Source organism: Hippichthys cyanospilos, chromosome 9 (genome assembly GCF_059441005.1).
Source record: "Hippichthys cyanospilos isolate Australia breed blue-spotted pipefish chromosome 9, RoL_Hcya_1.0, whole genome shotgun sequence".
NCBI lineage: Eukaryota > Metazoa > Chordata > Actinopteri > Syngnathiformes > Syngnathidae > Hippichthys > Hippichthys cyanospilos.
The window spans coordinates 21,805,025-21,828,127 of NC_142377.1; the positions used below are offsets into that span (position 1 = coordinate 21,805,025).

General features: G+C 41.5%; 1 protein-coding gene across 4 annotated transcripts in view; it reads right to left on the bottom strand.

The window, feature by feature from the left end:
• The window catches only part of ephb2b (eph receptor B2b), a 130,615-nt gene that overhangs the window by 58,014 nt on the left and 49,498 nt on the right, over positions 1 to 23,103 (bottom strand). For all 4 annotated transcript variants that reach the window (XM_088422757.1, XM_088422754.1, XM_088422756.1 and 1 more), the window contains exons 2-3: positions 21,773 to 21,852; positions 7,635 to 8,319 (exon numbers count right to left, since the gene is read on the bottom strand). In XM_088422757.1, coding sequence (XP_088278883.1) covers positions 7,635 to 8,319; positions 21,773 to 21,852 — 765 coding nt within the window. The remainder of the gene's footprint in view (positions 1 to 7,634; positions 8,320 to 21,772; positions 21,853 to 23,103) is intronic.

The window sequence follows — 23,103 nt, forward strand, 5'->3', positions numbered from 1 at the left end:
AAGACAGAAACGAAAACACCTGGCCATGCTGAAATTTCATCAGACGGGAGAAGGAAGGCTAGGGAATGATTCCAGGGGCCTCTGTGGACACAAGGACATGGCTAACTGTTTTGCCTGCTGTCACTCCAGCCTCCAATGACACCGGTCTTAGCTCAGTCATGTCACTGAAAAGATGCTGGAACGAATTCACACTGCCTGCTCTGGCATTTTTTTAGAGAGGCGCCGGTGCTGACGAACATCTGCTTAAGTGCTCCTTTGTGCTCACGTGCAACTCAAGCACTCTAAACACAAGTTGATGCATAGATAATGTCACCATAAGTAGAGTTGTGCTACTGAGAGACTAGCATGACATCCATTATTTTTTTTCTATAAAGCGTGTCCTCATTAGGGTCATGGGTGAGCTGGAGCTTATGCCAGCTGACTTTTGGCAAGAGAAGAGGGGGTTGGACTGCTCGCCAATTATGAACAGGGCACTAATACACAATCACAACTATAGACCGTATTTAGCAGCGCCGTGTGTGTCCAACTTTATCGAGTCCAAGTCAGAGTTTACAAGGCTCAAGACCAGATGAGGTCAAAATTAAGTCTGAAGACAGAAAAATACTATTTTCACAAGCGCACATTTAGAGAAATTCAAAAATGCTAAACATTTTTCTTCGATGGCGTGGTACCCGTCGCTTTGTTAACCTGTGTACAAATTAAAAAAAAAAAAAGAATATGAAGGAAAAATGATAACCCTCGTATACTGTCCTCAAATGAAATGGAATATGAGTGAGCTTTTAAAATATGGCGGAAAACTGAGGTTTTGTGGTAAAATACTGTTGCCTTCTTCTTAAAAAGTATGAATTCCATAAAGCTCCGTTTGTTATTTTGTTTCTTGTAATAAAGTGGGTAAAATGCTTTATTCTTTATTATAAATCAATCAAAAGAACTACTATAAAACTTACTGATCAAAGAGGGGTGAACAGGCCCTTGATTCGCTTGACTGCGAATTCGCTTTGCTGCATCAATCCAGATAACCCAAATATCAAATAATCCCATCTCCAGATTTGAGGATGTCTCTCTCTCTCATCTCGTTTCTGTGCTGGAATGACAACAACAACACCTGCACTTCAACAACATCACTGCAGCGAGGTCACATTCTCACCAAGCATCTTGAATACAAACACTGGCTGGCAGACGGTGCGTGAAGTCACCAGCAGCCAAACTGAATGTTGGCTTGCAATCAAGCTCAACACACGCCTGCACACACTACAAGCTAATGGAAGCTTCCCAGTTAAAATGATGTTGACAAGAGCCAATCAAATCAGTCACCTCGACATAAGTGTGTTTGTTTTACCGACCCGAACAGTTGCAATTTGCCGCAAAGTGCTCATATGCAATTTCACCAATCACACACACTGCACATGCCCTCATGGGCTGATTTTGCTTCAAATTGTGATACTACTTTGAAAATAAGCTGCAGGAGGAATTGCTTGGCTCGTTCACATGATTTGATAAATTAACATTCAGCAATCCCCCTCTCTGCCTTTAAAATTAATCTTAAAGACTTTTTTATTCTCTAGCATTTGACTCAGCATGAAATTCAGTACTGTGCTAGTGTTTTGTCGTGTTTACTGTCTTTAATGGTATTATATTTTTGTTTTAACTGCCTTTATTACGTAATAAATGTGTGTTCCATGAATTTTGCAATCAGAGGCAGTTGCTATAAAGTGCTGTCGAAATAAAGTTAAGAGTTGTGTTGAGATATAAACCAAAGCACACAGCCAGCAAAAATAACTCAACAAAAAATGTATTCTGAGAGCTTCTTCAGAAAGGGGGAAAGGCCTAATTACGAGACGGAAGAAAAGACGAAAACTTACTGCATTTGAAAGACTATCGGCTGTCCTACTTAAAATAAATAGGCTGAACGCAAGTAACACACTTGGGGGGGTTATCCTCTCTCATTATCACAAGATGTGACCCGCTCACAAAGAAACAGGCACAACCCAACCGATATTTAAAACAACTAGCGTCAGTGTAACGGTTGGCTGTTTATCATTTGTATTTATTTCTGTCCAAATATGGTCTTGCATGAAACCGATGGTAACAAAAAGATTGAGAATGACTCTTTTTATTGTCTCTTTGATTTGTATTCGCACAATGCGTAAAACGTCCCGAAGGCTGTATTGGATCTGCATTTTGTCACCCGGCAGCACAAAAGACAATCGAGCAGTCATCAATGTGCTTACCTCCCAACCCCCATAAGTCCTCCATGAGCACTGTTAGTCGATTAAGGCAGCATTATAAGACAGCGGTACCCGGGGAAATAAAGGCGGCGGTGTGCAATTGCGAGGGCTGCGGCGCTGATTCGTTCCTTTAACTCTCCTCCAGACGGAGCGATTTCAATAATTGGGATTCCGCTGGCAAATTAGAGGCGCTTATTAAGAGCCTTCACAACCTTCTTGGTATTAACATGCTCCATCTAAACGGCTATTTTACATACCGATGCACTGACTCTCTCCGCATTAGGATGAGCACGTGTAGCTTTGCTATAGATTCCTAACCTGCAGCATTCCTCCCAGAACGCATTGACTGCCTTGAGATGTTATTCTACTCGGCGCTGATTCAATGCAACGTGTGCCAGGAATAGATAAGCAGCCTCAGAACATAACATTCTCTACGCTTGAGGGTATGGGTAAAATCATTCGAGAAATTGTAACTTAAGGGAATGCTGAAGTTACCTGTAAGTGATAAATGGCTTTCTCTAGATTTCTACTGTAAAGAACGTGAAATTTCACTGAAAACGTGATGAATCATTGGGATCTTTGCTGTAATTTCATCCATCCATCCATCCATCTTTCTGACAGCAAGCTATCATCCATCCATCCGCCCATCTAAAGAGCATCATTTCTGATTGCAAACCATCCATCCATCCACTCATCCTTAATCACTTATCCTAACGAAAGTCTGGAATTCGCCCGATCAATAATCGGTCAATTCCAATATCTGTCTATCCCTCGTGGTTAGAGAATTGTTTTCACTGCTTAATAGTCAAGTCAAAATAGAGAGAAACTGATTGATTTAATAATCTTCAACATGAAATGTACATAGAAGTGCTTAAAAAACAAATCAGTCAATAAATCAGATTTGGGTACTTGGATCCGCACATCCAAGTTATGAGGATTACGGTATTGATTTCAACTCTTCATACACTCATTTCACAGATGAGAAATGAGTGATTTTCGCGGTCATTTCTCCAATGTTTACTGCTGCTTGGGAAATTATCTTGGATCTTGCCCATACGGCGCAGGCACGCACGCACTGACACTCTTACTCTCGGGACCCTTGAACTCACAATAGCGGGGACCGAGATGCTCAGATTACGGCGGAAAGGCGCACACGGGCATTGTCACGTTTACGATTCCCTCCACGAACACGGCTGGCTTTGTCCCGGTGCGAAGGGAACGCCAAAGAGAGCGGGAGCAGCGAGGGCAAACACAAGCCCATCTGTCTATGCAACACGCCGTCCCCTGGAGGCTGGCGGGGGAAATCAAATCTCCCTTTTCAGGGCCATCTTTGCCCCCGAAAGCCGCCGCTGCGGTTCCTCCACTCCGAGCAGGAAATCTAATCTCACTTGTAAGGCAATCACTGAGGGAAGGTCCCGGCAATTTGTTGTAAGCACCCCACCTTGTATATCAATGTTTTGACAGATTTCCTGACAGCGTAATTATTTGCCGGGGATCCAGCTGAGACTTTAATTGTAACACCCATAATTGTACGTTAAGCTGCGGGAATGTCAGGACAAAGCGCCGGCTGCTCGAGTTATAAATATTACAGTACAAATAGTCGCTTTCATCCGGGCCGCTTTGTGCGGTCGCTGCGGCTTCGTAATCCGGCTATGAAAGAAGATCTCCGCGGAGCCCCCGTGAGGGCACCTCTCTCAAATCAATTCATTATGCCGCAATATTTGCTGGGCGACGGCACATCTCGAACGGATCAATTCATTACGCAGAATGTTGCGGTTCCAGAGGCGGCGGCCGACCGCGGTTGCAAGCGGCCAGATCGGCTTTCGGGGGAAGACGGCGGAGTCTAGCGAAGACGGGGGTAAAAAAAAAAAAACAGGGAACATTTAGATGAGCGCCATCCTGGCAGAGGCACCGCGTTGAGGTTCATGACTTTTGTATAAAGGCATCACATTCATCTCCGCTCAGACTGGCTGCACTCGCAGATAATGCATTTTTTCCTCATGAAGGTTTAATCAACCGCGGCGTTGTGCGAGTGCGAAGACAGGATGACGGCGAGGATGGTTAAAGTACGTCGGTGTAAAGGATATCTGTCTGGAGTAATGTCGGTTTGCTCGACCGAGGCGCACGCACGCACCGATAATCAGGCCCAAGGTAAGCGGCCTATTTCCCGAACTTTCCGGAAAAAAAAGGAAAACGAATTCAAGGACTGTTTTTTTTTCTGTTTGACTCCTGAGCCGCATTGTATGCATAAAACAAAGTAATATGAGGAAAAAATAAACAGTTTTCATACATGACTATCCATCCATCCAATTTCTTAAGTCGCTTATCCTCACTGGGGTCGCTGGCTTGCTGGTGCCTATCCCAGTGTTCCTTGGGCAGTAGGCGGGGGGCAACTTGGACTTGTTGCCAGCTGATCGCAGGGTACTTCAGTATTATCCGTATTTTGTAGAGGTATGCCAAAAAAAATTCATAAAAGATTCAAGATTCTAATCAACTATGATTCCGAATTTATATAAAAAGTATAACATATGATCTGCTGTCTGCTTCTGTTTGAGCGCTAGGTTTTCAGCGACACGTTGTCAAGCTCACGAGCTGTCACGTCAACCTCTTTCCGCGCCTGGCGTTCCGGGCGTCCGTTTTCCGAGCCGACTTCGCCGGGTTTTACTTTCTGTGTAGTTTTCCGAGTTGCGGTTACGGTGGATTTATGTGTATGAAGACATTCTACTTTTCCATTTCCGTGTCCTCTCAGTTCTAATATGATACAGATCCCCCCCCTTTCTGATCATAGTCTGCAAGGGTGTCTGAAGATTCATATTCTCGCCTTCTCGCTATTGCCAGAGTATACACTTATATTTTGAAGCTAATTTCTCTATTGCAAAGTGCCTCTTCTGCCTTTTATCAGAAAGAAAATGTTTAAAATTTCAGAATCTAAATTGGTTTAATATGAATTTCGTGTCTCAAAAGTCTGCGTAGCATCGGTTATTTGCTATTGTGATGATGTCACTCCGGGAAAGAAAAAGTGACATTAAACATCACATTTAAAAATCTGTATGCCTGTAACTCAGCTGAGTGCGGACTCCTCTGATGTTTCAGCATGTTCAGCACTATGAGGATATGAAATTGGATCAAAGTGTTGTCTCTGCCGAGCGGAAAACAATTACTTGTATAATCCAATTTAGCACCAAAAGAGCAGCGTGACGAAACGCAACCCCGGAGACGTTGAATCCGCAACACGGAGTCAGTTACACGGAGGTCACAAAAACAAGCAGAACGGCGTAATTACGCTCATTGCGGCCGAGCAGATCGACTATCCTCATGTGTGCCCGGTATTGGCCTGTGCTTCTTGAGAAACTTGTCCCCGTTAGCATAGCAGTCGGGATGATTACACAGTTTGGTAGAGCTACTGCAATAAATCAACCGCCGCACTAAATTGTGTGTTATCCAAGCGCTACGAGAGTTACGGTAAAATCTTAAAATCACAGTCAGAGTTCAGCTCATGTCCCTTACAGTAAGAGAGGAAAATGCAAAGAGTTTTTTTGTTTGTAGTTGTTTTGTTTTGATTTAACGTGAAAAGATTTGGGGACTTATATGTTAAATACTTCAATGTTAATGATATATATTTACAGTGACTACAGGACAGAGGTTGAGCTGCACCGGATTTGTTTACAGACTCTTTCTAAACGCAGTACCAACTATGTACCATACCCAACATTCCGAACTGAGAAATCCAAAAGTACCACCTAGAAGGACTGACATGTTTACATGTACCCTATAAGGGCTTGTTTGCTTTTTCTTTCCCAAAAGTTGCAGTTCCATATGCGCCAATCACTATCCCCCTCCTGGTAACACACACATTCAGTACATACACAAACACATTGGGGATGTTTTGTAATTATAGGGCAGAAACACAGTCATCGCGAGTGCAGGTAGGTGGTTTCTCAAGATGGGCGGGTTGCGTGCGGGTGACACGTTGTCACGCTGTTTCCAGTCAATGAGGCCTCATGGGGTGCCAGCCGCCACCAACCGCCTCGGCGTGGATAGGATAGGACTCCGAGTATAAGCGTGCTGCTTAAATCGACGTTTCGAGACATCCGATCAATGCGCCTGTGACAGGGCTTCCAGTTGGGAAGGGAAAATGAAGGCCATTTGAAAAAGTGCCATCTTTGTCAGCATGGAAGGAGTGAGATGAGCACATACATTATTGCTACTCAAGTCGGGAGATGTAAAACGTTGAATCTATATGGGTTAGAACAATAGCTTTAAAGGATTTGGATTAAAAATGATTTTTTTTTTGCACTGGTAGTGTTGCGGAACATGCTTTTCGATCATGTTCCATTACTGCTGGGTTGGACCAATGATGTGTGTGTGGGTTCCATTTTGTACACCAAATATGCCTCGGTTGACCAAAATTTCGAATCAAACTCATTTCAGAGCCGCATATTTACACGATAAGCAAAGCCTTCCATTTAGTGGAATAAAAGCTATGTGGTGAAGATAAAACTCTTGGTCCATTTAGTATAATCTAGCGATTAAACAAAATGGTGCGGAGCCACTTTCCTTTAAATGATTCAGTTCAGGTGGCTACAATTTGGAAGGATAAAAGCGTGCTCTGGCTTGGGTTTGTAATAGTCAAAGTGGTGGAGGAAGTATGTGGGGATACTGGCATAAACCATGTAAATAGCACGAGACGCTTTCTTGCCAGGAGAATGAGCCAAATTCTGGATATCCTGTTCATTGTCGAGCCTTTCTGTTATCGTTGCATTCTGTTCCTATTGTTATGGAACGGAAAATTCTGTGACGACCAGTCGACAGAATGGAGCGTGAGTCTAGCGCCACTCCTTTTGAAAGTTGCCCTTCTCTTGATTATGGGTGGAAAAACGGTCAAGGTTCTGTTATTTTAACGAGTTTAAACGTGGTCACGAAAGCTACAAGAAAAAAAAAACAGGTGAATTGGTTTTAGGACTTGGTTTCCACGGCTACATAACCCACATTTGTCAGATTGCGCTGTCGTCTATCGCTAACCTACGTACACAAATGTAACTTTAAAGTCATGTTGTGGCCATTGAGCACAATAGTTAGAAGACTTCTGTCCTTGCAGGCGGATTGGCGTTTATAAGATTAACAGTGTTCCGTCAGTCCTGGATGCATAGCGGCCCGCCAGATAATTCTTTACCGATATCCGACATTTCTGGAAATGAAACGGAGGAATGCAGTTTAAATGAATGGAGGGTCGACATGAACCCAATATAGAGTGTAAACCATGCCATTAAGATGTACTAAACCAGCCTAGAACATCATTAAAATGAGCAGAAAGCATTGCCGTCAGGATGGACTAAAGCTGTAGCAAACAGCTACTGTTACCAAACAGTAACCACGGGCTTGAAGACGTAGCAAAGAAGAGCGTACCTCGACAGACGGTTCCGTTCTGCGCCGCCTCGTTGCCAGCCTTGCACATGCAGCGCCCGATGGGTACCATCCATTCTCCGTCACCGTTGCAATACAGCTTAATGGGAACGTCCACCTCCTCCGCGTTGGGGATGCAAACCCCACGCGCCGCCACCAGCGAGGTGCTCTCCGCCCCCGAGAGGGTCTCTTGAAACAGCGCCCCGTTGGTGATGATGCGAGCGCATTTCCGGTAGAAGACGCGGACGGCGATAAGGGACATGCAGCCGCCGTAGTCCTGGAAGGCCAGGTAGAAGCCATTTCTTGACACGGGGCCAAAGCTGCGGACCTCGGTGTTGATCTTCATCACCCTGCCTCCGAGGTCCACCTGGGAGAAGCTTTCGTCGGCCGCTATGGTGTCCACCTTGATCCAGGGGTTCTCCATCCAGGCCGGCGAGGTCCTGGTGGCCGTGTCGGCGTCCGACTCGTAGTAGTAGAGGTTGAAGGTCTCTTTGCAGGACCCGGGAACGTTGGGGATGCTGCTGCAGTCCCTCACCGAGAACTTCATCTCCACATGAATCCTCTGCGCGCCACGCCGGCGGATGTACTTGGTGCGCACCCAGTTGTTTTGGTTGTTGTCGAAAACGTTGCACACTTGGTAGGTTCGGATGGTGTTCATGTTTTCGTCGTAACCGCTCACCTCCTCCCACTGTCGGAGAGATACGAGGAACATGAGCTTATTCATTCTTCAGTTCCCGCTGACGCAGATTGCCCTGGTGGCAATGTGGTAATCTTTTGAACAGTCTGTAAACATTTCATTTTTTGGATGATTGTTTAGATACTTCGGTAATAGATCGAAGAATTTAAAAGTTCGAACCTTTATTGAGTTACTTCTACTATCTATTTTACAGTTTTTTCTTTCTTTTTCCAATATTTATTAGTGTTTATTTTATTTCATTTGATTCTTTTTACTCGTATTGTTTAGATGTTCAATAAAAAAAACAATTCAATTCAGCGAATCGGTCCCAAAAACCGAATCCTGAATTCTAACTTGAAGAATAACTGGTGCCTAAATACAAGCAAACGCACCATTATTTGGCTATTTCTTTTACGGTTTCGACAGGTTTAAATAGTTTCGTAAGGACTGAAGTTAGCGTTTGATCTCCCACAGCTTAGCCAGCAGTTTGGTTCCCTCAAATCGACGAGGTGTTCATGAATATTTGTCACGGTTTGAACAGTTTTTAAGTTTTTTTTTTTTTGTGCTTGGTAAACTAAAAAAAAAAAAAATTCAAAATGCATAGGTACTTATTGGATTTAAGTTACAAACGCTGTGCATTTGATTGGCTGATTAAGACTATTCAAATGATCTACCGTTAAATTTCTTCAAATGACGAAAAGAAACACAAAGCACCGCCCAAGCCGCCAGAATACTTTGTCAGAATTTTCAAAAATTAATGAGGATCAAATACAGTACATTCCATATAGCGTGACTGGTATCCCATCTCACATTATAATCAATACATAAACAATTATAAAATGCTGATTTCTTTGTTAGGACGTGAACAAATTCAGCACGGGATGAAAAAAATGACTGTGACCGCCGTACATAACACTGCGTTTCCAATCCAACAGTAAAGATTTATAAAGGTCAGCATGGTTTTCATTATGTACAAACAGTAATTATCCTTCGCCCATGTCTGTTTTCTACCAATAATGTGTTTGTTGCCGCGCACGCTTTGAAAAATGTAATTATCGGCGCATAATCAGCTTAAGGCCATGTTGTGATTAAATTGATTACACGGTGCAAAGAGACATCACATCTCCGTGTTGGAGAAAGTCGAGCCAACGAGGAGCAAAATGAGAACCAGCTTTTTTCCCAGCGTGGGTTTTTTGAGCCCGGAGGTCCTGTTGGCACGCTGGCAATCTTTGAACCTTGAACCCATTAATGTGATCAAGCTGATAAGGTCATTTTCAACACTGAATATATTGCTCAATGGCTGCACGTACTTTTTTGTACTCTACATTGTTCGGGAATTTTTTAGCTTAATGTTGAGACTCGAATGACTGTTTTCACTGTCGGATGCTACGATTTAAACCATTTTTATCGTTTTGCTACAAAAAATATTTTTTTTTAAGTTAAAATCACGTTTAATATCACATTCCTAAAATAAATCTGTTATTTTGAGGATCTAACCATGCAGTGCAAAGCTCAGTGTAAAGAAGTGTCAACAAAAGGTATTCTATTTATAGTTTAGGGAAAAAAAAACAGGGCGGGTGAGAAAAAAAACAAATAAACGTACATGACAAATGGCCAGTTGATTTGCATTTCCATTTGTTGTTGAGTTTTTAGCCTAAGGAAATTTGCACCGCAGTCGTGATTGGTTTCGAACCCATTCACAAACATTGGCAGAAATATATTGAGTATATATCAGGGTGAAAAATAATTTAAAGAATTAATGCAACCTCAGAGTTAACAACGTGTTCCATTTTCCCTCTTGCTCGAGAAGGACTGTGACGTGTTGCATTGGATGGTAAAGTTGTCGGACGAAAGTTTATCATAACAGATCCAGCGAAGCTCTTTTTGTTCCAACTAAATTGTTCACTGAAGCTGCAGCGTGAATCGGAGGCCTTGTGTAATTCCGTGGCTCAAACTGAGCCATTGAGAAAAATCAAACGGTTTATTTCACAAATAAACCAATAGGATTTTCGTGAAAAATACCATATTTAATACATTTAACTAACCTGAACAAAAATAGCCAATAGTGCTCGTCATGGCTGTATTGCATTTTTTTTTTTTGAACGATAGCATGCTGATGAAACAATTCGGCACTCCGCCGTCAACCTGCATTAACGTTTACCAATGTGTTTGTTTTTAATTGGAGAAGCTATTCGCCATTCGCCAATTCCGGAGATGATGAACTCGAAGTCACTGTACATCACGCTCAGGGTAGGGCGAAGCGGGTCAGACGTGGCCACGATCAACTTTTATAGTACGCGTATTTATTTATTCTTTAATGTCTCATCAGTTTTGCAAATTCGAATGAAGGAATAAGGCTGTACGAAATACACTGCGTCCGTATATTTATGCACGTTTGAACCCATGTTTCCAGCCTGATGTGACACTCAGCTCGCCCCCAGGCCACACCGCATCTGACATCGTTGCCTCTTTTGTATCTAAATGGAGCACATACTGAAACGGCTCACTGGCATTGTGAAAAGCTTCTTTTGACTTGGGGCAAATCTGAGAAACAGAACTCGCAGCCGAAGCGACGGATAGAAGATTCCACCGGGCGAGCGCGTAAAGCCTTATCGAATTCACTGGTCTGGTCTTCATTTTACCCACCAAAGTAGGATCTTTCTCTTCTCTCTCTCTCTCTCTCCGCACGTTCCTTACCATGTTCAGGCTACAAACGCCTTCGGGCGGGCTTGGCCGCCGATCAAGAGCGTTGACTTTAAACACCATGCGCTGGTACCACCACACAGGTCGCAACCTTGACCTCGACATCTCAGCCCAAGGAAGACGGAGAAAGGGGGGGAAAAAAGCGTTTCTAAACCCCAGAGAGCCGCTTTGCATCAGCCGCAGCCGCTCCACTTCACAGCTGATATAATCTCTCAAATTAGAGCCCACTTAGCGAGGACTCTGACACATTTTGACGGCGGCCAGGGAGGGGAAAGTCAGACCCTCTCGTTACAAAAACTGGCATTCCATCAAACGCTCTCAGTCTAATTAGAACGGCTCAAATTCTTTATTCCCACGTCCTAATTAATCACCGTTGAGTGTGATGCTCGGCTCGGTCCGGACCGTTTCCAGGGCGGAAACTAAACAAAAGAAAGGGACGCATGCGGTCGCAGATAATACAAATCATGACGTGGACAAACTTGTTTAGGGAGATTTGAAAACTTTCAATCCTGTGCCTGACAAGGAAAATAGTTGCTGAGACATAATTTAGAATCACATGATTCCTCCGCACCTATAGACAGAGAAAAAATTATCATTTCATATAAAGTGAGCATGGGGAACTAGTGGTTCTCCTGTTAAACAAGACTTTTTTCTTCTTCCCATTTAAAATACAGCTACATTTGACTCATTATGCATTTTTTCTTAGTCTACTCATAGAAATAATTCTATTATGAGCTTTTGTGCAACGTGTCAAAATATAACGACATACATGTCCATTCTTTTCCGTCTGTGAGCCTGCGTGACTCTCCTCAAAAAGTTTTGTCAGCAGAATTCAGCTGCAACCGGAAGTGAATAGTATTTTTTTTTTTAATCTCAACCTATAAAATATATCATAAAACTGCAGCTATTAAAACTGACTTATTGTGTTCATTCATTTTGTGACAATTCATGTTTTGTCTGTGTGTGTTTTGATTTGTCTTGCCCATCGGGTTTTCTTCCCACTTCACACTGTCTTTGTTTCCTTACTGTTTCTTGCGTCTACAAATCATGTCCCTCAGACACGTGTCCATTGTCACTTGCTTGTCTTTGGTTCCCTGGTTCCTTTCTTTCGTTGTTATTTTATTGTTTCTGTTTGTTGCTGTCATAAATATTTGAAATTCACTTTCCTATTGTTGTGCGTTTATTCTCTTTCTTTGTTGCTTTGAAGCTCCTTTGTGGACTTTGCTCATTTCAAACTGTAATTTGATTTATCCCAAGACCTTGTTTGACATTTTGTTCTTCTGAAATTAAATTATTAAATGAATTGTGCTCCCCAGTTTTGCCGCCCGTCTTTCTGCAATTGAGTCCTCTATTTTGCCTCCAGCACCATCACTCAGTCTCGGATTCAGGTACGTAGATGAGGAAATTTTGAAGGGCTTCCGGGTTTTTCAGACATGGTTTCTTGGGATAAATGTGTGGTTATAGTAGTAATTTTGAAGCTATGGTATTGGATTTATTTGTATTTCTCTGAGTACAAGTCTAGTTTTTTCTTTTCCTCATTTTCAACCCACATCTTAGGGGGGTTGACTTATGACTACATAACTCAAAACAGACCAATTTTTTCCACAAATCAGTGTTTGTATAACATTAATTCAAATGCAAAACAAAGTACAATGTCATTTACAAGGCTAAGAAATGATCATATATACCTTTAATTCGACATAGTGTGCATCTGTTTTAGAGCATTTACACAGAACATCATAAAGAATGCACTTCTTCTTTTTTTGGCGGACTTTGACGCATTATGAAAAAGAAAAGGTGGCTTGACTTGTCTCCTTCAGCCCTTGGACATTTGCTCGAATGAGCCAGCAAGGATGTCAGGTGGTGGGAGGCGAAAAGCAAACGCACGACGTTCCGCGCTCCGATTTCACAACAGTCGTCAATTCGGTAAGGAACATCCCAAGTAAGATGATCGGCAAATCATCGCCGAAGACCTCCGTTTCAAAGAAATTGGATGAGTCAGAAGATAACTACCCATGAAAGAGTAACGAGGATGTTTGAACAATTGACGAGGAGATAGGAGAGAGCATCTGTGTGTTAAATGCGAGGAGCAATTTGGCTTCAGATAGTGATGATGATTTTTAAGGCTTTTCAACAAATTTATATTCAGCTGAGTAAAAAAATAAATCAATAAAGGATTGAAACTTCTAATTATTTTATTGTTGCAACATGAGTTTCAGCATTTGAATCTATGCACATGCGCACATTGCCTCACACTTGTCTTGTTTCCACCCCACCCCAACCCCCCCATAACCGCAACAGTATAATACTTGGTATACTAAGGTTAGAGAGTCACGAAATTTCAATTCTCTGCCTGTCCTTGCACATGTGGTAGAATTGACAATAAAGCAAACTTTGAACTTTGAACGATGAAGAAATGCGTCAAAAAGTATCGTAATTTTCAATTTAATAACACACACCATGTGTTATAATTGGACAGCCGTGATCTATGTAACCACTAAAGTCAGGAGTAGACTTATTACAGTGTTTTTGTAAAATTCACCCAAATTGGAGTCAAAAGGGGGGGTCGACTTATAAGTGAGGTCTACTTGTACTCGGAAAAATACGGTCATCATAAAACCTCTGCCCTGAAAATGCCTCATTGACGTTTCTTGAATGTTTTTTTTTTAGACTTATGTTGTTGTTTTGACAAACGTGTCTACCATATTCCATGTTGCTGACTGAACCTGGCTTCAGGGGCTAATTTTTTTTTTTTTAATCCATGCAAACATAAATGTTCACCATGTTAACATGGCTACAAAGTTTGGTGTGGAGTGTCGCAATACCCCCACAATTTCCAATTTGGATATTGTGGGGGTATTGCGACACTCCGCACCAAACGTTGTAGCCATGTTTAGTGAAAATCTTCACTTCTGAACAGGTCGCAAAAACATAACGAAACACTGAGATCTTTTGCCTTTTTTTTTTATTTCCACGCACACATCATCATCGCAGGTCGTGAGCAGCCATTGACCTTCCCGCTTGCTGACGAGCGGCAGGGAAGCTGAGGGCCAATTAAACAAGAGCGGACCATCTGCAGCTCACTGGACTTTCATAGGAAGAACACAAACTAACGCAGAGACAGGTGGGGCTACTGAGGAAAAACAGCGGTCGGCGGTCATGCGGGAGGGGGGCAGGGTTTGAGTAGAAAAAAAAAAAAGACCCCAAATAAAATGTGTTGTGATGGAGGGGCCCCTTTTGTCCTGTCACAGCCCCTTTGGCCTGCTTTCATCAGGGCCAGTGGAGGGAAGCAAATGGGGCATAATAAGAGCCTAACGATCAAGCGCCGAGTGTGAAATTAGAAGAAACGTCTTCATTTTCACAGCTTTTGGCTTTGGAGCGCTGCGAGAGGGTGGTCATGTGTTTTAAGCAGCCATGTTGGAGGTAACGCCGGTGCGGCGTGTCGCCAAAGGGTTAGTCTGAGCCCTTGAGGTCCTCACATGGGGACAACCTAGGCAACGCTTGTTTCAAATTCTCATCTGCTAATTTTTTGGCCGGAGCTTTGATTCATGTTTGCTTTAAGACCGTAATCGCCGTCTCGTTTTTTCACAAATACAAAAAATACAAATCAAGTTTTGCTTTATAACAATATGGATTTGTTATGTGACGTCTTGATTGATGACATTTATGTACTGTTTTAGGAAAGACCTTAAGATTGATAAATTTGCCTTAAAAAACACATTATTGTTAATGTAATCGGAATCAAATATTGAAATTATGCATTTATGAAGTAAGTTTCATTCAAATTGCAATTATATTACAATTATGTTCACTAATGTTGCCACTTTTGACTTGAATTTGCTTCAAAGCAAAATAGTCATGTTCAAGTTAAGCTTTTAAGTTTTATGGTTATCAGACATGTCGCCATGTTGGTAAATGGAACTCGTGGGGGCCGATTTCTTATTTATGCTTTATTGTTTGCAGATATAGACATAAAATTTTCTAAATTTAGCTTGAAATGTCTTGGTCTAAAAAAAGATGACGTGAAATAACACAATTATAGGTCAACAAAGGTCTGACCCAATTTTCTGCAGTGTTTCCAAAAAATAAAAACACAAAAGCACAAAATTACATATTTTGGGAGCTATTTAGTGCAAAACCACCCATAAAGCAATTCTTTTTGACCCATAATTGGGTTATTTTCACAACTGGTTTTAAGAGTTCTGCTTCAAACCAAAATGGCCGAGTTCTCGTACAGTACCATTTCAAACACAGTTCCTAGATGCATTCAGTTAGGAAAGTCCGTATGCCGTGACATGTCCATCAGATTTAATGTCAATCAGTAAAACTCCGGGATGATTTTTTTTGGTTTTGTTTCGTTTATGAGAATCGTTGAATTAAGGGCGCTCGTTTGAGAAGATTTAACAAGGAGTTTGGCGAAACCTTGTAATTCAAACAAAATGCTGTCATGTTGATTAGTTAAAATTGGGCTTATCTTTTCTAACTATCCAGGTTGCTTTATTGTGTGAGCTTCAGTGTGTTGTCTATTTTTTTTTAAATCAAGATACACGCCATCGATATTCCGAGCTGTAGACCACAGTGATGACGAGGCCACGCTCGTATATCCGCTTCTCGGCGATAAAACAGTCCGGCGGTTGTGAAAATCTACTCCCGACGCATTTTTTTTTTTCTTTTCAAAGTAAAAATCAGCCCATTGGTGATCGCATGGTGTTGGTGCCCGCACAGGGAATTTCAATGAAGCCGCGCACGACTCCGAGTGGCGCAGACGCTACATCATCACTGACAGATGTAAATCAATTATTCACATCGCTCCATTTTCGGATGCGGCCGTTCCTTGGGGATGACTCTCATTGCATCAATAACGCATAGCTTTCAAGCAGTAAGGAACGATTTGGCTTTTGTTTTTGCCCCCCGGGCAGTCCCTTCCGTTATTTAGTATCGTTTGCGGTCAGCGCAAATAGTTTGCGTTTGTTAAATGAATTACAGTCCTTGCGATGTTTCCGCCTGCGTTGCAATAGCAATTATAAGTTGCCGGTTTTCTTTAGCGACACCGACATCGACCCAAGGACACAGGATAACATTTTTATTTCTATTAAAAGTTCGCTTTGAATAGAAGTGATTGTACAAGAATGGCATGGCCCCCTAAATCTCAGTAGGCTGGTTTTAGCATGAGAAGAAAAAGGATAAAAAGTGCCCGATAATTCTTGATCTTTGGGGTAATTCGATGAAATTATGTCAGACTTGCTATTAAGCCACCTGAGAAGTGCTATGAACTGTGAAAAAAAATGCAGAACATGACTCCTTTAAAACGCATGTCCTCAGAACATTCCTTTATATTTTTGTAGCGCATCTTCCCACAAGACGCTAAGATTTATGCCGTTTAGAGCGTATTGTGACAACACGGTAATTAAAAGCAAAGCCGGAGACGCCATCTCGCCTGTCGGGAGACCTCAGTCACGCTTCCGCATTAGCTCACCGCCACCGGCCGCACGCCGGTCCAGCGCTGAGTGGTCCACGTTGACAGAGCACTTCAGCACGTACGAGGGCGGGAGAGTGGGTCACGGGGAGCTGACCTTGGTCACACAGTTTTCTCCACCCCACTTAAGAAGAACACATTGACCACTTAAGCCCGTGATCCTAGATTGCTGTTGGCAAGAGGCGTGTCATTTACTCCATCTGGGTTATTTTTAAAAAGTTACGCACGCAAATTCACAAACAAATAGTGTTTTAGGTCACTGAAATAACATGTAAACAGTATCGCCGACTGTAGTCTCGCGGTTCCGAGCTGAATGTGTAATTTGATAGAAGTCGGTTGACTCCAGTACACCACGGCGCAATAGTGGTTAACGCTGACGTTCCGGTTCGACGCTCAGCCTGAGTCTGACTGTTGCCGCATTTTCTCTGACAAGTGTAAAAATCTTTTGTTGTCATGGCAAAGCACCAAAGCTTGACATGCCACCATAGCAAACACTTCATCTGATAAAATCTCAAAGTTGAGTTTGATTACCGTATTTTCCGCACTGTAAGGGGCACTAAAAGCCTTAATTTTTTTTAAAAAGCCGATGCTACGCCCTATAATCAGGTGCGCCTTATATATGGATCAATATTGTGATCGTGATTCGTAGATGGCGAATGAACTGATAAAGTAAGTAAGTTCATTCATTCCTGTTTTTTGTGTGTTTACAGTTGGACAAGGTTGGTCATGTTGACATGAAGTTATTAATCTATTGAGAATTTAGAGTTATTATTTGAGTCATTATTGTCATTCCTTTGACTATTACTATATTATGATTGAAAAGGTTTCAAAATATGTCATAAATTGAGGGTGCGCCTTATAATCCGGTGTGCCTTATGTGGAAAAGTTTTAAAATATGTCAGCAATTGGGGGTGCGCCTTATAATGCGGTGCGTTTTATAGTGCGGAAAATACGGTAAATATAACCTCTATAATGGTCCAAAAATAAAGCAACTGCTGGGTTTAGAATCTGGCTGTAAGAGGCATTTTTGGAGTCTAATTTTCGGAGGGTTATAAAAATGTACAGCTAAGGTTGCTTGAAAAAATGTGGGGAAAACTAAACCAAACTCTTTTAAAAATAGGTTAAGATTTTACAAATCAAGCTAAAAAAACTTTTTTTGGGTGTGATCTGGATGTCACTTCCTATTCAGCCATTGCAAAACTGTAAGTTTAGTGCATATTTTATTCCCAAAACATGCTGTCTGCGCCGGTTAGCCAACATGGGTATCAAGAGCATCCCCACACCGCCCGAGGAGAAATTGTGCTTCACGTACATTTTCCAACGGGTGTCAGAGCATCTGGGGTTAAGTTTGGCTGTCATTTTTTAAAATGAAAAAGAAGATTCATATGAGAAGAGCTGCAGGCGCCAGAAGGAAAACACAGGAAGGAAAATTCCTGTGTGTCTAATTTGACATTCTAATGTATCGTAAAGTGGGAGTCGAATAACGCAGGCCGACAGAACATTTCTGACTTTGTATTCTGCTCGTACGTGTTTGGATTTCCATTGGGTCGTAAAGTATCTAGTGTCACATCGGGATGAATTTCATGAAGCTCAAAAAGCGCTTGGCTGTGATGTTGCTGATCCACCGAGTGAGCCCGTGGAACCCAGTGTAAAAAGTGTGATCATGTAATGTGTGTGTGTGTGAAAGCGTGTGTGTTGCTATACCTGTTGTGCTGGGCCCTTTGTTTTGAAATAACGTTTGTTTGTTCTGAAATTATGTAAAGTACAGTACCACCTCTCAAGCAGAATCGGCATCCGTGAAGCTGTTCTAATTTAGAGCGTTGTAACAATTGCTTAACGTTTCACGCTTTACCTGAAAAGAAATGTAAGGATCATAGCTAAAAGAAACATGCACCATAATAGTTTGAATTAATGATGAAATAACAATTCTTAGTCGCAGTGGTGAGCTATTTTTGGAATAGACCCAGGGACTCCTCGCGTTAGACAAAAACGGCATCTGTGTTTGCATAGTGTCTCTTTTGTTTTGTTTTGCCCTCGAACGTGCGAAATTTGTACTCCCTTTCTAAGTTCTAAACCGGGGGTGTCAAATTCCTTTTTATCGTGGGCCGCGTTGTGATTGTAGTTTGCATCGGAGGGCCGTTATGACTGTAAAGTCAAATACAGAGTAGAGTATGATCTTTGAACATTTACCTAGACTTGAAATCCGGCCGGTAAAAACAGTTCAAACAGGGGGATTGGTAACAAAAAATGCTTGCCCTGCTTACTAGTCCCCTCAAAAAAAAGAAAAAGAAAATAAAAATAAGAGCTTGTTAGCAGTGAAACCTAGTATAAAACCACAGTCAATTATCCAACTAGTATTCATCCCATGCCTGTGAGTAGTTACACTGTCGGTTTGCATATGATGCTGCACCGTTTGTGTTTAAATATCTGTTGTTTAGAGGATTAATGCACCAAAACATAGATATTATGCCAGGTATTTTCCACTGTGTTAATATTAGCATTCAACTAGCCAACTAAAGGCTAAGTTTTGCTTAAAACATGTGTAAGTGTCTTTTCCATGTAATGATAGTAAACTTTAGCCGAGAATGGCAAGGCACCATAGGACATCTCAACATGTGGGCTGAAGATAAAAATGTAGCCACCTGTCACCATTTGAAAGAAAAAAACCTGAAAATCAGAAAATAATTCAAATTTCAAAATAAAAACATCCGTAGCAACATCATGTTGTTATACGGTTGCATTTGTCAAAATAAAGACACCATTAAAGGAGAGAGAAAAAAAATAAACTAAAATATGTCCAGTATTGCTGGATAAATAAACGTCCTTGGCCACGACATGAGGAAATGCGGTCATGAAAATAACTGACAGACGCCGGTGATGGCAGGAGTAAAAGGAAGCTGTTACACCGCGTTGCTTGTAGGGAGCAGCAGGAAGGCGACAGCAGACGTTCACAGGATGGAGAAGATCAAGAACATCTTTAAAGTTGTATCGTGGAACCGTTGAAGGCCGGCCCTTCCAGCATGACGGGGGCTAATTTAAACCATATTTATTACAAACCACAGAAGCGCAAATAGTTGAGTGAAAGTTTTTTTTTTTTTTTTTTTTTTTGGGGGGGGGTCTCCAGCAGATAAGTCGCCATCCACCCTCTTTTTTTGTCTCGTTCTAAAGAAGACGAAATCTCATGGCAGAGAAACGAAGCGAGACCAGGACGCCGGTTTTGGCGCGCCTGCACACTCAGCATGTCTTGCGTGCGGCCGCCAGGAATGCGGGAATTCTGGCAGCCTCGGTGGAAACGTTAAGCATCAAACGAGGCCGTCGCCTCCGAAGCTTTGCGTCCGGGCTGCTGGCGCATAAGCAAACTATTTAGCTCTCAAGTCTGTGATGGTTCAATGGGTCACAGAGGGGGATCATTTATGCAAAACTGCATAAACAAAACAAATAACTTAGAAGCTGTCTCACAGTTGTTCAGCTTTACAGAAGAGAAAAAAAAACAGCAATGATCGGATGCTTTTTCGGGCACTTTTTATGGGGGTTTGGTGTTTGTCATTAGCTTTGTCTTGCGCTGTAATGTTTTCAGATTCAGGCGTTCAGAGTGTTAACTTTGAAGATCAATTCTTTCAATTCAATCAAACACGAGAGTTAGAAACATAAAGACTGACAAAGATGGAAATTTACATGCTCTCTTTTTGGCACTTTGACACACCTAAAAGCCTTCAATCTTCTCAAAAGCTGACAGTGCACTTTCAATTTTGGGAGACAAAAAAAAAGTAACTTAATTGCCATGTAAATTCTTCAGTTTTCAGTGGATGCATAACTCAGCCTTTGTAAGCTTCTATTCTATGAGCCTTATAATGTGGTGTGTCTTATATATGAAAACAGTTTTTAAAAGGCCATTCATTGAAGGTGCGCCTTACAATCCAGTGCGCTTTATAGTGCAGAAAATACGGAAGCTTTATTTAAAAAAAAAACACACAAATAAAACCATTTGTTTTATATATATATATATATATATATATATATATATATATATATATATATATATATATATATATATATATATATATATATATCTTTAAAAACTTTAAAATCAAATATTTAATTTTTTAATTTGAGTTTATGTTAGTCACAAGATTTCAATCAAATAAAGGTATGTTACAAACTTTGTAAAAAAAAATACTTAAAACATAGATTGTGATTTTTGTGATAGTTTAATATTACAAAAAATTTAAAATCCGTTGCTTGGTAGAACAAGTTAATATCGAACTGATATCGGCCAGTTAATCGTCAATACCAAATTAGTTCCATTTATTAATCGTTACATAATTCTCATGATGAATGTCATTAAAATAACACATTATCAATGTCCATCTTTTCAATTAAATTCAGAAACATTATATCAAATTAATGGGGCAGAAATGGCCCAACATACCAGAATGGATTCATCAAGCATTTAATGGGTTTGTCCATAATGTTTCACTTTTTCCAAAATGTACACAAATATGTAAAAAGAGAAGCAGCTGAGATAATGAATGTAATTTTGATTATAAACAGATAATAAGTCTGCTTCCAGGTAGCAACAAACAAATCTGAGAGTACTTACTACTGAGACGGTGAGATTTCATAGATTTGGACACATTTAAAATCAAACAATGACTTTGAATGAATGAATTATTAAAGTGAATAAAAGTTGCATCCGTGAAGTAAAGATAAAGTTGCATTGTATTTCTGACTTCTGGTCGTGGACTGAGCTGAGCTTGAACTCTGCTAGGTTTTCTTTTGTTTTTCCTTCTGCTGACACTGTGATTAAAAACTACAAATAATTTGAAGATAATTGGGATGACGTTTTAATTTGTGATGATTGAAAGACAAACTATGGTCGAGTCTCAAACGCATGGATGAAAAGGCGTTTTGTCAAAAGACCGTCTCCAAACGAGACTGATCAAATTACACATGCTGTACACATTGATTAACAAGGCAAAATCAAAAACCTGACTTGGTGTCTATCTCTATTAGATCTAGAAATTAAGTGCAGCCCCCCTCAAAACACCCACTGGGCTTCTTCTTCAGTTGTTGCCCAGTTCATGGCTTCAACTTTGACCTCTGAGTGAGAAACCCAAACTGTGGTGCGGAGCAACAAGTGCATTTGTCATGGGGAATGAACAAACGTACATATGCTTACAAAAAGCAGAGGTTGACCACACACGCACACACGCACGCACGCACGCACGCACACACACGGCTTTTGACATTTTTGGCGAATGAGCAACTGCGGTCGACGTGACTCACGCTGTTGTCGCTGGATCCCGACACCGGATAGACAGTCCAGCCGAGCTCCGCTGTGGCTGTGGTGGAGTCCATGAGCGTCTCTGCGGAAAGACGGACAGACGGAGGTCAGGATGACACGGATTTATGGCGACCGCCAGATTGCTAGCTATCTATGGCGCTCAATCGAGCTCGCAATTAAAAGCATCCCGGACCGGTTCCAGTTTGAACACCACGCTCACTCTCGGGATTGTTTTGTTTGTTAACAACTCCATAGTTTGATTACCGTATTTTACGCACTATAAAAGCCTTAACTTTTTTCAAAAGCTGATGGTGCGCCTTATAATCAGGTGCGCCTTATATATGGATCAATATTGAGATTGGTAGATGGGGAATGAAGTGATAAAGTAAGCTTCACCTGTTTCTTTTGCGTGTTTACAGTTGAGCAAGGTTGCTCATATTGACATTGAGTTATTATGCTATTGCTACACTAAAGTTATTATTTGAGTTATTATTGTTATTACTTTGAGTATTACTATATTTTGATTGAAAAAGTTTTAAAATATGTCATTAATTGAGGGTGCGCCTTATAATCCGGTGTGCCTTATATATGGAAAAAGTTTTAAAATATGTCAATAATTGAGGGTGCGCCTTATAATCCGGTGCGCCTTATAGTGCGGAAAATACGGTACATAATATCATATTACATCATGTAAACAAATGAATGTAAGAAACCTAATTTGTGAGAAAAGGAGGGGGAAAAGATGTATTCCCCGGTATATTCAAGTTTGCAATGCAAACTATGAAAACCTGAGGAAAAAACTGGCACCCGCTCAGTATCCATTCCAGTTCCAGTTCCAGTTTCATTTCCGTTCCGCCACCAGCAAGTGCATGAACAAGCAAGGGAAGAGTCCAAAAAGAACACAAAAAACGTTAGCTGCGGCAGCTAGCTTTAGCGCTACTGGTGGTCCCCATGAATAAATGTGATAGAGAGTCGCGTGTGCCTATCAATTCAAGAGACACAGTCAAACTGAAGCATTTAAATGGACGCTGGACGCTTTTTCACATATCTTAACTCAAATAAGAGTAAAAAGCAAAGCATGTGACCTTTACCGAAAAGTGAGATATTCCACACAAATGCCAATCAGCAACTTTGAAACATTCCGGACAGACGGGCAGACGGTTGACTTTGTTGGGGGGGTTGGGGGAGAAGGGGAAAAAAAAAAGCTGGAGAAACCAATCAGGGGCGAGTATGCACTCTGCGGATTATAGGGTGAAAAGAAACACCTCCAGTAATTGGGGTCAAAGAGAACGTGCGTCCTGTCTGTCATGAGGGCCTCTGCGGCCCGCATTCC